This window comes from Podarcis erhardii (assembly GCF_964252035.2).
Source record: "Podarcis erhardii genome assembly, chromosome: 1".
NCBI classification, from domain to species: domain Eukaryota; kingdom Metazoa; phylum Chordata; class Lepidosauria; order Squamata; family Lacertidae; genus Podarcis; species Podarcis erhardii.
In genome coordinates this window covers 4,240,106-4,256,996 of record NC_138497.1, presented here as the reverse complement: position 1 = coordinate 4,256,996, position 16,891 = coordinate 4,240,106, and the positions used below count along the sequence as shown (strand labels likewise).

General features: G+C 43.4%; 1 protein-coding gene and 2 long non-coding RNA genes across 3 annotated transcripts in view; 1 reads left to right on the top strand and 2 right to left on the bottom strand.

The window, feature by feature from the left end:
- LOC309345560 overlaps positions 1–16,891 on the bottom strand; it is a 131,221-nt gene that overhangs the window by 13,301 nt on the left and 101,029 nt on the right. The gene's annotated exons all lie outside the window — the stretch shown is intronic.
- The window catches only part of DDHD1 (DDHD domain containing 1), a 46,976-nt gene that overhangs the window by 7,205 nt on the left and 22,880 nt on the right, over positions 1–16,891 (bottom strand). The window contains exons 4-9 of the mRNA XM_081859230.1: positions 16,763–16,891; positions 14,091–14,238; positions 9,451–9,557; positions 8,811–8,917; positions 3,177–3,439; positions 2,068–2,143 (exon numbers count right to left, since the gene is read on the bottom strand). Coding sequence (XP_081715356.1) covers positions 2,068–2,143; positions 3,177–3,439; positions 8,811–8,917; positions 9,451–9,557; positions 14,091–14,238; positions 16,763–16,891 — 830 coding nt within the window. The remainder of the gene's footprint in view (positions 1–2,067; positions 2,144–3,176; positions 3,440–8,810; positions 8,918–9,450; positions 9,558–14,090; positions 14,239–16,762) is intronic.
- Positions 705–1,927, top strand: LOC309345328. The gene is made up of 3 exons (XR_014158192.1): positions 705–855; positions 1,387–1,532; positions 1,802–1,927. It is a non-coding gene; the product is annotated as an uncharacterized lncRNA (long non-coding RNA).

Sequence of the window (16,891 nt, the reverse complement as noted above, 5' to 3'; positions counted from 1 at the left end):
TCAGCTGGTGGTGCTGGAGGAATTTCCCTCCTGACTACTGCAAAGTCCTGTACTCTCCCTCATGCTTTCTAACATCTACATTAAGCCACTAGGGGAAAAGTGTCATTAATATGCTGATAACACACAGTTCTGCATCTTTGTTTCCACCTCTTAATCCCATGGAGGTGGTGGAACGCCTGAACACAAGCCTCGAGGAGCGATGAGAGCCAGCAAACTGAAACATAATCCAGAGAAGATGGAAGTACTGTGGTAAAGAAGCAGACTGCTCTGGGTGGAGATGTTCCAAGTGGTTCTGGGTAGTGTTGCACTCTCTCTAAAAGGCCAAGTTTGTAGTTTGAGGGTCCTGTTGGACTTGGCAATATCTGTGGAAGTGACAGTGCCTAGCAGTGGGTCTTATCAGTCTTAAGTTTGGAAGCTTCAACTCGTGCAAAATGGAGCAGACCAGATGCTGGTGGGAATGAAGCACAGACCACATTGCATCAGTTACAGATAGGTAGCCGTGTTGGTCTGCCATAGTCAAAACAAAAAAATCCTTCCAGTAGCACCTTAAAGACCAACTAAGTTCTAGGTATGAGCTTTCGTGTGCATGCACACTTCTTCAGATGTGTATCTGAAGAAGTGTGCATGCACACGAAAGCTCATACCAAGAACTAACTTAGTTGGTCTTTAAGGTGCTACTGGAAGGATTTTTTTGTTTTCACATTGCATCAATTCTACACCAGCTATACTGGCTGCCTATTCACTTAAAGGTCCAATTCAGAGTGCTGGTATTGACCTTTGAAATTGGGATCAGTTACTTCAAGGACTGCCTATACTTCTTATGAAGCTGCCTGAGCATTTAGATCAGCTATGGAGGCCCTTACTTTTTTGGGCTCCATGATCACTGCAGGTGGTGACAGCAGTCATGAAATTAAAAGACGCCTGCTCCTTGGGAGAAAGGCGATGGCAAACCTAGACAGCATCTTAAAAAGCAGAGACATCACCTTGCCAACAAAGGTCCGTATAGTTAAAGCCATGGTTTCCCCAGTAGTGATGTATGGAAGTGAGAGCTGGACCATCAAGAAGGCTGATTGCTGAAGAATTGGTGCTTTTGAATTCTGGTGCTGGAGGAGACTCTGGAGAGTCCCATGGACTGCAAGAAGATCAAACCTATCTCCTTTGGCCAACTCATGAGAAGACTCCCTGGAAAAGACCCTGATGTTGGGAAAGATGGAGGGCACAAGGAGAAGGGGACGACAGAGGACGAGATGGTGGGACAGTGTTCTCTAAGCTACCAGCATGAGTTTGACCAAACTGCGGGAGGCAGTGGAAGACAGAAGTGCCTGGCGTGCTCTGGTCCAGGGGGTCATGAAGAATCGGACACGACTCAACAACAACAACATGGAGGCCCTGGCAGTATGCCCACAAGTAGGCATGATTAGGATAGTGGACCACACAAAAGAAAGGGCTTTTTTGTTGGTGAGGTCATGGAGTCTATGGAACTCCCTCCCCCAAGAGATATGACCTGCTCACTTTATTCCAGTTTGCCTTTAGTGTTAAAGGTAAAGGTAAAGGTACCCCTGCCCGTGCGGGCCAGTCTTGACAGACTCTGGGGTTGGTGCGCCCATCTCACTCAAGAGGCCGGGGGCCAGCGCTGTCCGGAGACACTTCCGGGTCACGTGGACAGCGTGACAAAGCTGCATCTGGCGAGCCAGCGCAGCACACGGAAACGCCGTTTACCTTCCCACCAGTAAGCGGTCCCTATTTATCTACTTGCACCCGGAGGTGCTTTCGAACTGCTAGGTTGGCAGGCGGCCTTTAGTGTTGGTTAACCTTTTTTTGCTTCATGTGCTTTCAGTGCCTGAGTTAGGGTTTTTTACTTTCTGCTTTGAAATGTTTTGACTGTTGTACTATTTTAACTGCAGTTCTGAAGATTCTAAAAAAATATTTATCCCTACATATTTATATTTTGAGTGGCAGCTTAGAAATCTATTAAATAAATAGCAATAAATAAAGGTGGAACCTGAAAAACATTTCTTGCTAAATGTGAGCCATTAGCAGAACAGCACATTTCTTACTTATTTGTACCTTGAATTTTAAGGCAGGTGTCTTAGATATGGTGGATTTTTTCAGTCCATGCAATCTCTCTTCTATCTCCTTCAATCTAGGAAAAAATACAGACATTTTGAGTTCTTTTGATTAGAAACAGTTAATTGGCCCTAGACCTGCTGGAATAGGGCGGTATATAAAGTCTAATAATAATAATAATAATAATAATAAAGCTACATTAAGTACCATGTAAATTAGTATAATTCACCAAAACAAATATTCTGGAGACAAATTTTGTAAGACTAAAAACATGAGTTTTAATGTCATACTACCAAAAATGTTCCGTCCATGCAAGCACATCGGCTTGACAGTCCCTTCCCAAACTCCCCAGGACCATTTCAGGGTGTGTGTGTGGGGGGAGATGGGGGGTGGGGGGAGCAAGCCTCATTTCTCAGGACTTCTGTGGACAGAGCTCCTAAGGTAAATCCTGCCCTAAGACATAATTGCACTCTCTCAGCATAGGGGAAAGGAAGAGTTTAAGCCAGGGGTAGGCAACCTAAGGCCCGGGGGCCAGATCCGGCCCAATCGCCTTCTCAATCCGTCCCGCGGACGGTCCGGGAATCAGCATGTTTTTACATGAGTAGAATGTGTCCTTTTATTTAAAATGAATCTCTGGGTTATTTGTGGGGCACAGGAATGCGTTCATCCCCCCCCATAAAATATAGTCTGACCCACCACATGGACTGAGGGACAGTGGACCGGCCCACAGCTGAAAAAGGTTGCTGACCCCTGGTTTAAGCCCTACCACCTGACTATCCCAACGGCAGCCTTGCTGCTTAAAAATCTCAAGCACCACGTTTGGCCCTTTCTCTGGCTCAAGACCCCTTTCAAGTACCACATGCATGACTGGCTGGTCACAGTGCCCTTTGTGCGTGCAGGTATTTCTCAACGAGGCCCAAGGGCTGAAAAATAAGGGTGGGAATGTCTTCCAGAGCTAGTCAACTTCTAGTTGCCTTGTGGTGGCACAGCTGAGGTAGGAGCTGGGTGGTGGCGCAAAGCTGTTCACTTGTTAAAAAGAGACCCTGGGCTCACTCAGTCAATTTCAATACACCAAGACCTGCTCAATACTAGAAAGGAAACTCTTTTACCGCCGCTTGGTCAAGTAAAACTCTTCTAGCAGATGTTGCTCCTCGTAGCTCATCCAGGTGTCCTCGAGGTCATCATACTCCTTTTCAAGCAACTGTTCGTAGAGTATAACCGGATTCCATCCTGTCATGATGTCGTATGTGATTACGCATCCTAAGGAATGTGACACAATTGATACTTTGCCGCCCTTTTCTATGAACTCTGGATTCCGCGTACAGAAAAGCGTGTACAAACGATTCAGCTCCTGTTGAAGGCCTTTTACCAGCTGTTATAAAGAGTTAGGGAATGGGGAGAGAAGGGACATTTCTTATATTCCGCATGTTGCTCTATATTTAGCATCTGGATTTCTGCTTACTCTTACTTGCATTTCTTTAGGCAATGGCTTTGTCAGTTTGCATGAAATGACTCACTGACAGCAGCCAGCTGAGACCTCAAGACCAGAAATAGCCTGGTTTTCAGATATTGCTGTTTGGGTGAAGGGTGGATAAGAGTTCAACACTTAAAAATCAAACCAAGAAAACTGATCAAATGCTTTCAAGGTATGCTTTAAGTGCAAACTCCTTAACAGCATTTCCCCTTCATTTTTGGAGGGGGAAAAAGTGTGTCCTATAGGGAGAAAAATACGGTATTTCTGTTCTTGAATAACAATAGGTTTAAGAACACTCCCAATATCATTATTATTATTTAAAAAATTATACCACCCTATACCCACAGGTCTCAGGGCGGTTCACAAGATAAAATTACAATATAAAAACACCAAAGACATAATCAAAATAAAAATAAAAACAACCTGATAACCCCAACACATTTTAAAAGGGCACTGGATGACAGGGCCTGGTTAAATGCCATGTGCTCCATCAAATCTGCTAAGAGAGGTCCCACATGCTGAGGCCATCAGGCCACTTCATTGGCTCAGCGGAGAGGCCAATAACACCTAGCTTCTCCTTGCCTTCTACTTTCATTCCAGTTGGTTGATATAAAAGACTTTGTAACCAAGATCTAGTGCCCGAGTTTACATATCTTTTTCTCATTCCAAATCCTTTCCTTCTGTACAGATTCAACTTTGGTTGGCAAAAGAAATATGCAATGTGAAAAACCAAGGTACACTGGTGAAACACATGCATATTTTTGAACTAATGGAGCGGAACCACCTTACATCAGCAAGTCTGCTTCTCCGGTAAAATAAAAGCTCCTAACATGCTGCACCAACATTTGTTTATTTCAATTTCTCAAGCAGGAGAGAAGCCCCTGAGACCAGATTATAAAGCTGTAACTCAAGCTGATGAGCTGTCAGGGATTGTTTCTAAAGCCTAAAGGAGAAGGCACCTGACCTAGTTGGAGAGATCATTTGCCAATGTTTCATCAATCATCTTTACTAAAATATCACAAGCTTGCCCAATACCTTGTAGCTAACAAACCTTCTAATGATAAACGTGAGCTAGAGTTCACTACAAGACTATATATGAAAATCTAGATGTTCAGTACAGTAAAAAAAAGGAAAAGAAAAATGTTATCAAGCCTTGGCTAAGATTTGGTGATCCATGTAGGCTGGCCCTTGAATAGTACAATTTGTAAAGTAAATGTGGTGTGTCACAAAAGTTAACCCTAGGAATGCAAAATTTTATTACAAAAAAAGTAAAATAGCTAGCCTGGTACTTGGTATTAGCTGCTTCCTACTGCAAACAGACATGAAGTCCCCTAATTCCAATTGTGACTGCGGTGGGGACAAAGGGCTAAAGCCCTACACCCAGTCTCAGTCCCACTCAAGGATTACTCATGTCATGAACGTCATGCCACGTTTAGTCCTCCACAGGTGACATTTCTGAATCGTTTACTATGAAGCACAACTGCTGAAGCTTTTAAATTCTGAATATTTTTTGAGAAAAGGCAGAAAGTTCTTATCCGATGAGAATTTTTTGAAAATTCATTAATATTGAATACTGGGCTACATGGAGCTCTAGTCTGATTCTTTATGGCAGAGTGGTCAACCATTTTTCTCTGATGAGCCAGATTTTGACCTTCATCCACCTAGCTGTCAATCACCCAGCATCAGGTAGATCAGATCCTTGCCAAAAGCAGTGGCACTTACATTCAGCACCAAATTTAAACAGTGCCAAATGCAAACCCCACCACCAATGAACAACCAGGCTCACCCAACTCTTCTTTAAGTGGGTGCAGATTTGCTTGTCCCACACCTTTACCTGAGTGACAGGTATGCATGGCCTGTAAAAAAATGGCTGCAAGGGCCTATTCATCCCATGGCCAGAAGGTTCTCCACCCCTACAAGGTAAAGGTATAGGGCACCTGACAGTTAAGTCCAGTTGCAGACAACTCTGGGATTGTGGTGCTCATCTCACTTTACAGGCCAAGGGAGCTGGCCTTTGTCCACAGAGTTTTTCCGGGTCATGTGGCTAGCATGACTAAGCTGCTTCTGGCGCAGCGGAACACCGACACCAGAGCAGTGCACGGAAACCTTCCAGCCGTAGCGGTACCTATTTATCTACTTGCAATTTTTGGCGTGCTTTCGAACTGCTAGGTTGGCAGGAGCTGGGACTGAGCAATGGGAGCTCACCCCGTCGCGGGGATTGGAACCGCCAACCTTCTGATCGGCATGCCCAAGAGGCTCAGTGGTCTAGACCACTCGCGTCTCACCCCTGCTTTATGGCAATTCTTACATAATATGCATTTGGATACCTTTGTGCACAGCGCACACAAAGTTCCATACAATAAAGAAAGCGTAAAAGTTCTTGAGGTGGCAGGGTATCCATGCTGTGCACATGTGTGAAATACAAAGTTTGCTAAGCAGAATTTCAGGAAGTCTGATGGTTTGGCAGCAGCAGCATCTGGCTGAATTAGCCTTTGTTTCAGCCCACTGGGAACTTTGCTATGTGGCTCTTCCAACCAAATTCCTTTCTTCCTGCTATGAAGACACTGGGCGGTTTTAAATCCTGCTTGTAAACTCTCCAGCTGGAACAAGCACCTCTCTACCACTCAGTTTGTACCTCAAGTCTGGTATGGTACTGGAGGAAGCAGAGTGCAGAAACGGGCAGGGAGCAGCTTATCCTCTCACCAAGGATATACCGTATTTTTCCCTCTATAACACGCAGATTTTTTCTCCTAAAAAGGAAGGGGAAATGTCTGTGCGTGTTATAGAGCGAATGTGTGGTCCCTGGAGCCGAAAAATCAGGCAAAAATCAAATCGTGGCACTGCACGCTGCACGGAGAAGCGAAACCTGAAAAGAGGAAGCGGCTGCTTTCCTGCATTCTGCCTCAGGGTCTTACTGCCCACCCTCCTCTGTTTCGTTGCTGTGTTTGCTGAAACGGAACAAAGAGCAGGGAAAGCCCCTCCCCTCCAGGCAAGCAGAGGGGAATTCCTCTCTGTGCTGCTGGGGGAGAGGGGGGGGGGGGAAGGGAGAGAGAGGGGGGAGGGAGGAAGGGAGGGAGAGGGAGAGAGAGAGAGAGAGAGAGAGAGAGAGAGAGAGAGAGAGAGAGAGATGGCTGGCTTGGGTGGGGGGAAACTTTTGCCTTTCTTTCCTCCCTCCCGTTAAATCCCTCTCCTGCATTCTTAGCCAGCTGCTTCTCTGCACACCCCTCTCATGTCCCTTCTTTGTTTTTCCTTCGCTCCCCACTTAAAATGTGGTTACAAAGCATAGATCCACATGGCTCCTCAGGATCTTTGCATTGGGTCACCCCAAATTCACCATCAGATCACATAGCATGTCCATGGCTACAGCCTGCCCCCCCCCAAATCACGCACCCACTGTTGCCTGGTGCAAAAACGTGGTTACAAAGCATGGATCCACAGGGATTCTCAGGACCTTTGCATTGGGTCACCCCAAATTCACCATCAGATCACATAGCATGTCCATGGCTACAGCCTGCACCAAAAAAATCACGCACCCACTGTTGCCTGGGGCTGCAATGGTGCAAAAACGTGGTTACCAAGCATGGATCCACAGGGATTCTCAGGATCTTTGCATTGGGTCACCCCAAATTCACCATCAGATCACATAGCATGTCCATGGCTACAGCCTGCACCAAAAAAATCACGCACCCACTGTTGCCTGGGGCTGCAATGGTGCAAAAACGTGGTTACAAAGCATGGATCCACAGGGATTCTCAGGATCTTTGCATTGGGTCACCCCAAATTCACCATCAGATCGCATAGCATGTCCATAGCTACAGCCTGCACCAAAAAAATCACGCACCCACTGTTGCCTGGGGCTGCAATGGTGCAAAAACATGGTTACAAAGCATGGATCCACAGGGATTCTCAGGATCTTTGCATTGGGTCACCCCAAATTCACCATCAGATCACATAGCATGTCCATGGCTACAGCCTGCACCAAAAAAATCACGCACCCACTGTTGCCTGGGGCTGCAATGGTGCAAAAACGTGGTTACCAAGCATGGATCCACAGGGATTCTCAGGATCTTTGCATTGGGTCACCCCAAATTCACCATCAGATCACATAGCATGTCCATGGCTACAGCCTGCACCAAAAAAATCACGCACCCACTGTTGCCTGGGGCTGCAATGGTGCAAAAACGTGGTTACCAAGCATGGATCCACAGGGATTCTCAGGATCTTTGCATTGGGTCACCCCAAATTCACCATCAGATCACATAGCATGTCCATGGCTACAGCCTGCACCAAAAAAATCACGCACCCACTGTTGCCTGGGGCTGCAATGGTGCAAAAGGATCCACAGGAATTCTCAGGATTTTTGCATTGGGTCACCCCAAATTCACCATCAGATCACATGTCTGTGGCCGCAGCATGAAGCCCAAAAATGATACATCCACTGTTTCATTCAGAATGTTTTTTCCCTTGTTTTCCTCCTCTAAAAACGATGTGCGTGTTATGGTCAGGTGCGTATTATAGAGCGAAAAATACGGTATTTACAGCAGCTGCAGAGGGCAAGCTGATGGCGGCAGCAGCAGCCTCTCACAACAAGAGCCCCCTTTCTGCAATATATCTCCTTGCAGAAAACAATTGCTTCTTAGCTGAATAAACTATGACCTTCCAAGCTGCAAATTGTGTCTTGGCCCACCTCCTCCCCCGCTTGCTAGATTAAACAGCATTTTAAAATACCTAAGCATCAGCAGGACAGCTGTTGTGCCTGTTCTGAAAGTGCTCTGAGCTTTGAAAAAATGCAACTGGGGTTTCCTTAGAATAGCCTGGAGACATGATGCTGTTGCACTGCAAAAGGTATACAGGTTTCAGTCTGGTCTGGGCCTGGAGGGGAACTGGGTAAGAGCCCCACAGAAGCCACTTGGCTTCCTGAAGAAGGGAGGGAGAGCTAAAGAAGTACGACAAACACACAACACACTATGCATGAACAGAGCATGTGTCATCCTCAGGCTGCAACAATTACTGCTTTTTTTGTAAAGGCCCTGTAGCCTATGGGATATTGCACCAGCGTTCAGATCCCCGCTCAGCTAGGATACAACTCAGTAGTAGACTGAAGACACAAACTACTCTATTTGATTTCTATGCAAAGAATGCCCACAATGGCAAAGTCTATCTTCAAGATGTTGGGAAACAGAGGTACACTTAAATTAGGAAACCCAACTTTGCCATACCCATTATTTGTCCATACCTGAAACCAAACACTTAAAAATCACACACATACCTCATCTCGGTAGAGGGGACTTGTGTAGTACATTATGTCCATTGCACTGCTGTTAAGCATGTCCCTCAAGCCACGGACTTTATCAGGAGTAATAGAGTCAACAGTGTCTAAAATAAAGAAAAGAGACCCAAGTGTTTGACTGAGGCGTAATAAAGCTTGGAGTGGGTTTAAAGTCAACAATGCAGTACCATATGAGCACAAATTCCTAGGAACATTCAAATCTCTACTTAAAGTGTTGAGATAATAAAAACAAGGAAATTAAGCACATGGTCTATTTACAGAATGGTAGGTTTTCAAATTGTGCTTCCGGGGAAGCCCAAGGGATTATCAGGGGAGTTCCTCTGTGGGAAGTTCAGTAAGGATGGACCAATTTCCCCTGGAGACAGCTGCCCAATTTCCCTTTCCAATAATTACCTACAGGGAGTGGCAAGGTGTTTGGGGTGACTGATAACAGCTAATAGCTCTAGGCAATACCTTCCATGAACAACTAGAAAATGCCGGGGCAGAATTATCCTTGGCAGAACACATCGAAAGGGTACCCTGAGTGTAGAGTTTACAAACCATTGCTAGAAAAAAACTAAAAAGTGTTACTTTCCAAATGTCACCAATAGTACTTCTGGCAGTCCAAAGGAAAAAGTACCTCCGTCAAGTGCAAGCTTAGATCTCCATTCAACTGGCAGGAACTCAACATGTGTTGCAAGGTTGCTAAAATATTTGTCTTCTATTTTCCTTGCAGTGTCCCGCATCCTAAAAATTAGATGGAAAGCACATATAACATTGAGAGAGGGGAAAATGATTCCCACTCTGAGCAATTTGTCATCACCAGCAAACTTGAATGCTTCACTGCTCATCCCTAACACTAGTTCCTTCAAGTGAGTGAAAGAGCGCAGATTTTAATACAGGTCCCACTTCTCATCACTGGGAGAACTGTCCATTTATTGCTACAGGCAACTCCCCATTTATGAACGCTGAACTAAATATGCATTGCTGCAACCCTGGTAGTGGCATGAAAAGGGGCAAAAACGGCCCTAAAAGAGAATGAAAAAGGCAAAAATAGTGCAAAAACAGCCTTCTAGGAATCCCACGAGCCTTTGCAAGTGCAATCCCAGGAGCCCTCGCACCAAACTCTGGCCTTTGGAGAGTTGGGAGTTTGAGCATGGAGGTTTGGAGAGCGCGATTGTGCAGGCTTTGCCAATGGTGTTCCCAATATATGCCATTTCACTTAAACGCTTATTGCTTCGGAACGTAACCCCCAAGTAAATGGGGAGTTGCCTGTACTCAGTTCCTTGTTCCTTAAGCAGCTGCTGGCCCATAAAAGAGACTCCTCTTTTATGCTAAGCTGCTAAGCTTACTCAGGAGTCTTTGGTGAGGGACTTTTAATCAAAGCTTTCTGAAAGCCTAAGTACACAATGTAAAGAGGACCACCTCTATCCACGTGCTTTTGGACACTCTCCCAGTCGCCTGAAATAGGCTTAGGTAACCTGCTTCATCCAAAAATACCTGGAGTTGAAATGCTACTGCATTCTCAATCAAAACAAAAACAAAACCTATCAACTACTGTGGCTTTGAGGAGACATTAAGCAAACAATACAGTTATAATTGATATTATGGAAATGCTGACAGTAAATATTAACACGAAGGCAGTTTTAATATTTGTGGACGCGGAGAAAGCCTTTGACAATATTTCTTGGAACTTTATGAAGAAGAATCTCCAGGGGATGGGGGTAGGCCAAAGGTTTGAAAATGGTATAGGTGCAATATATTCGGAACAAAAGGCAAAGTTAATTGTAAATAATGTGGTTACTGATGAACTTCCGATAGAAAAAGGGACACGGCAGGGGTGCCCAATATCCCCATTACTTTTTATATCAGTCCTGGAGGTGTTATTAAATATGATCAGGGGGGACCAGTTGGTAAAAGGAATTCGGGTCGGAGCCAGACAGTACAAATTGAAGGCATTTGCAGATGACCTCGTATTGACTTTACAAGAGCCAGACACTAGCACAAAAAGAGTTTTAGAACTAATTCAATTCCTTGGCCAGGTTGCAGGATTTAAACTGAATAAACAAAAAACTAAAGTCCTGGGAAAAAACTTAACAAATGGTGAAAGGGAGAAGTTCCAAAGTGAAACTGGGTTGATGGTGGCTTAGAAAGTGAAATATTTGGGGATTAACATGACATCTAAAAATGTTAATTTATTTAAGGACAATTACGACAAATGTTGGACAGAGGTAAAGAAAGATCTAGAAATATGGTTGAAATTGAAGCTTTCCTTGTTAGGCCAAATTGCTGTGATCAAAATGAATGTTTTGCCAAGAATGTTATTTCTGTTTCAGACATTACAGATTGTGGATAAACTAGATTGCTTCAAGAAGTGGCAGAAAGATATATCTAGATTTGTCTGGCAGGGCAAAAAGCCCAGAATAAAATTTAAGATATTAACTGATGCAAAAGATAGAGGGGGGTTTGCCCTGCCGGATTTAAGACTTTATTACGAAGCAGCAGCTTTCTGCTGGTTGAAGGATTGGCTACTTCTTGAGAATACTGATATTTTGGATTTGGAAGGGTTTGACAATAGGTTTGGTTGGCACGCTTACATATGGTATGACAAGGTTAAAGCTCATAAAGGTTTTAAAAATCATGTGGTTAGGAAAGCACTATACAATGTCTGGACTCGATATAAAGATTTGTTGGAAAACAAAACTCCTAGGTGGTTATCACCAATGGAGGCTAAAGAAGTGAAGAAACTTAATATGGAATCTAATTGCCCAAAATATTCTGAAATCTTAGAACAAGAAAGTGGTAAATTTAAATTAAAGAGATTTGAAGAAATAAAGTCCATGGTAAGAGATTGGCTCCATTATTATCAAATAATGGAGACCTTTAAACAAGACAGGAAAATTGGCTTCCAGGTGGAGAAATCTAAATTAGAAACAGAACTGCTAGAATCCAATACTAAGAATTTATCAAGAATGTATAATTTGTTGCTGAAGTGGAACACAATAGATGAGACAGTCAAATCAGCTATGATTAAATGGGCACAGGACATCGGTCATGACATTATGTTTGCGGACTGGGAACAGTTATGGACCACCGGTATTAAATTTATGGCATGTAATGCCTTAAGAGAAAACATTATGAAAATGATTTATAGGTGGTACATGACTCCAGTCAAGCTTGCAAAGATCTATCATTTGCCCAACAATAAATGCTGGAAATGTAATGAAACTGAAGGTACCTTCTTTCACCTTTGGTGGACCTGCCCAAAGATCAAAGCCTTCTGGGAAATGATTTATAATGAAATTAAGAAGGTACTTAAATGCACTTTTCATAAGAAACCAGAGGCATTCCTCTTGGGCATGGTTGGCCAACTGGTGAGAAGAAAGGACAGGACTTTTTTTATGTACGCTACCACAGCAGCAAGGATACTACTAGCAAAGTATTGGAAGACGCAAGAATTACCCACACTGGAAGAATGGCAGACGAAAGTGATCGACTTTATGGGATTGGCAGAAATGACCGGCAGAATCCGTGACCAAGAGAAAGAGACGGCGGAGGAAGATTGGAGGAAATTTAAAGTTTATCTTAAGAACTGTTGTAAAATTGATGAGTGCTAAAATGTTAAGGGGAAGGAAGATGCAGAATTGCAGCTGAAACTGTTTGATGAATTAAGATGAAACTGAGAAAAAATAAGTTATAAATATAATTGGACTAAGGGGTTGCTGAAAAATTGCAAAATAAGGATGCAGAGAGGGGGAGGTATGGGGAAGTCCATGAAAGAAGGTTTATGAAAAGGAGGATATGAAAAATATATGTGTGTATGTGTTTGTTTGTTTTGTTTGTTTTAAAATGAAAAACCAATAATATTTTTTTTTAAATGAAACAAGCCCCCACCCCCCAAAAAATAAACAAACAATACAGCAACACGCAGACCAGTATACTAGATAGCACTGTCATTCTTATTGCATAATATACATGAAAATATATAAACTTCACACATTACAATCAATATGCTGCAACTGTAGCATATGGATTGTAATGTGTGAATTGGTTTCATATTTGAATTCTTCTGTAGTTGTGCTGAAGAAGATTCCAGCAAAATAGTCAGATTATTCGGGGTCACTGTTCGTTGTTATTCACCTACTACTTCGGCACCACGAACGCCTAAAAAGAGTCTTAAAGACTGACAGACGTGTGTTCAATTGATTTCAACTATATTAGGGAATTTACAAGTGCATACATTTTGTTTTTGTTACTAAATCATGTATATTATGCAATAAGAATGACAGTGCTATCTAGTATACTGGACTGCGTGTTGCTTGTATTGTTTGCATGTTGTGTTAAGTTTGCAACACAGGAGTTTGTTCTATTTGAGGAGACATTGGCAGGTCTGGTTTAAACAAAATAAAAAAATTCCTTCCAGTAGCACCTTAAAGACCAACTGAGTTAGTTCTAGGTATGAGCTTTCGTGTGCATGCACACTTCTTCAGATACACCCTTCAGATACACCCTTCAGATACACCCTTCAGATACACTTCTTCAGATACACAGGTCTGGTTTGTGAGGGTTTTCTGGGGATGAAATACTGGTCTCTCTGTGTGTGCACGCAATATAGAAAACACATGCTGCAGCTGAGATTCCTGCATTGCAGGGGGTTGGACTATCAGTGTTTTTCAACCTTTTTTGGGCAAAGGCACACTTGTTTCATAAAAAAATCACGAGGCACACCACCATTAGAAAATGTTAAAAAAATTAACTCTGTGCCTATATTGACTATATATAAAGTAATTCTCTTGAATAGGAATCAAATAAACACAAAGAAAGTATTTTATAATTACTTTATTATGAAATAGTAAGTAAACAGAAATATGAAAAATTATAAAATACTTCATTTTTAAATCTTTCGAATTTTTCAATTTTCCCCACGGCACACCAAGCAACATCTCGCGGCACACTAGTATGCCGCGGAACAGTGGTTGAAAAACACTGGACTAGATGACCCTTGGGTCTCTTCCAACCGTAAGATTCTATGTCAAAATTTATCGTATTCGGGGCTCCTTGGTCTCTCCTTTGATCAGAATTCTTTCTCTGCTAAGTGCAATACAGCAAAGTAGCATTTGGAAATGTTTGCCAAAAAGACTCACAGCCTAATGATTAGGAAGTAAGATGACCTCAGGAACATACACAATTAAAAACAGCACCCTTTGTGAAAAAGGGAAAACCACAACGCCCGCAAATCCAATGTTGTCCACTTTCAACAGAGTGAAACGAAACACTCACATGGCTGTGTTTTTAATAATCCTTCCTTGGTCCATTTTCTGACCAATGCCATGTACAACAAATACAATATGAGTTGTTGGTGATGGCTTGTCTTCTAACGTAGCCTCTTCAACATAACCTCTATGCAGCCTGGTCCCACTGCTTGAAGCTGCAAAAGAGCAAGTAACAACATTTAAAGTTCCTTTCACCTGGTTGCCTGTGTCAAGTAAAAGTACTCTCCAAGTGATCAAGCAAAAACCTTGCATTAACTGGCGTTTTCTCTTCCCCGGCCCACTTACACACTGACACAAAGCAAATGACATGTATTACACATGTAGGAAAACAGCCTGGTAAATTGTCCAGACTTATTTGCAATATGGGTCCTTTGCATGGACTTGAAAAACAGCTATTTGTATATAGTGCAAGGCCAACTAGCACGACCTCCTATTACTAATGAGCCAACTCTTCTTCAGACTCATTTTCCAATTTCATCATCTGTCTGCAGCCACCAACTCTCAGCTGTAAATGGCAGTCATGCATCTTCTAGACAGCGGCTTCGTAAACTGCTTATCGGGAGTTCATGATGCACCTCAAAGTGAGTCAGTGTGTGCTTTTTTAGCCACCCACTGTTTAGAGCACATTAATACACGATGAGAGCACAACCCTAGAGTGTCAAGACTGGCCCGTACGGGCAGGGGTACCTTTACCTTTACCTATATACTGCTGAATAATTTTTTAAAAAACAACAACCCTTTAAGTGGTTTTCATAAAATAATTACATGTCTCAATAGGCTTGCCCAAAGACAAAACTTCCCCCATCTTTTCAGGGAAAATTCGGAACCAGCAGGACCAGACTTTCCTAAAGGAATGGAAGAAGTTTTTTGATATATTTGGAAAGCAATTGTAACCAATTGACATCACATGTAGGGTTAAAAGAAGTTATGTAAGGAGTAATTTATAAATTATTGTGAAAAGAATTAAGAATAGATGAACTGGAAATTTGAGTTTATAGAAATAATTATAGTAACAAAATGCATAATTAGAAAGACTTTAGAAAACCATCAGTCGAGGTTGAAGGAAGTCTTAGGCTGTGATAGCCAAGTATTTCAAAATGATATTTAAAAGGATGTTACGCTGCTTCTGCCCTGAAAGAAAGGCACACACAACAAACACTGGGTGTTTCCTCCCTTTTATTCTGAAGCAACTTGCAAGTCACAACCACACACAGACACACACACAGAGAAGCAGGAAAGAGAATCACCAGCAAGGAAGGAAGCAACTCGGAAGGGGAAGGGAAAGAGAAAGAGGAGAGAGAGCGCATGCAAGCGAAGCTGCGCAAGGCAGACTGAGCTGAAGAAACATGAGGCTAATGAAGCCTCTCTTGCCATGATGCCATAGCTCCAAATGAAGCATCAACTGGGCACACTAACAGAGGGAGGAGGGAGTCAGGGAGCCACAATCACCTCCCCCAGCAGTATAGTTTTAACAAGGGGTCAGCTGCCACTTACAGAAAACCAGGTGTGAAGTGTCGGCTGGGTTAATAAAAAAAAACCACAATGCTTTTTGCCCGATAGCTGCTGCTTCACAAAAACAAATGCACCACACACCCCACCAACAGAAGTGGGGGGGAGAGAGAGAGACACACACACACACCCGTACACACTCGCATACCCATAAGCAGTACACACACAGAGAAGGAGGAGGGAATGACAGAAGAGGGCCAAATGGCAAAGGAAGGTGTCTGTTTTTTACTAACCCCAGTTTATGATTTTATGGGGGGAAAGGGACCCAGAAGTCTGAACCTGCAGGCTTTCCCTAAGCCAGCTACCAGCCTGGTACCTTTAAGCAAGAGCCTTGAGGGAAGAAGTCCTTGCTTGCTGGCTAGATAGCCAGGGCGACGGAAAGCTAACAGTCTCAAAGCTCTGTTTGGCAGTATCAGCTGGGCAATATTTGAGTCAGCCTGCTGTACTAATTTGTAGCTATTTCTTTTTGCTGCAGGAGGCAGGGAAGAACTGACTGAGGTGGAGTTAGCTAGGGCTGCACACACAGGAAGCAGCACCGGCTTCCTGTTTTTCCAATATTGTGATTTTTTAATACCACACACGTAACACACAATAAATTGCAACATCATTTTGTAAAAAAAACAGTTATCATGATTTGATCTAAAACCCTGTATCAGACAATACATTGATTTATAGCACAGACCTACACAAGACTGACGCGGGTGGCACTGTGGGTAAAACCTCAGCGCCTAGGACTTGCTGATCGCATGGTCGGCAGTTCGAACCCCCGTGGCGGGGTGAGCTCCCGTCGTTCGGTCCCAGCTCCTGCCCACCTAGCAGTTCGAAAGCACCCTTAAGTGCAAGTAGATAAATAGGTACCGCTTTATAGTGGGAAGGTAAACGTTGTTTCCATGTGCTGCTCTGGTGCCGGTTCGCCAGAGCAGCTTCGTCACGCTGGCCACGTGATCCGGAAGTGTCTGCGGACAGCGCTGGCACCTGGCCTCTAGAGTGAGATGAGCGCACAACCCTAGAGTCTGTCAAGACTGGCCCGTACGGGCAGGGGTACCTTTACCTTTACCTTACACAAGACTGAAGATTTCAGTCTTCAAAATCAGCAAGAACTGAAGGTCTCTTCACAGAATATGAGGTGAAACAATTTAGTCAGTGCATACTATAATCAAATAACCTTACCTTTGGAAAAACCCAGCTTCTGTGTGACAGTTCTTGCGATTTTTGACGTTGTTGCATCACTGTAAAGATACACTTCATCCACACTGTGCCAGTCCACATGGGTGCGACTAAGCTTCAAACTATGAACAG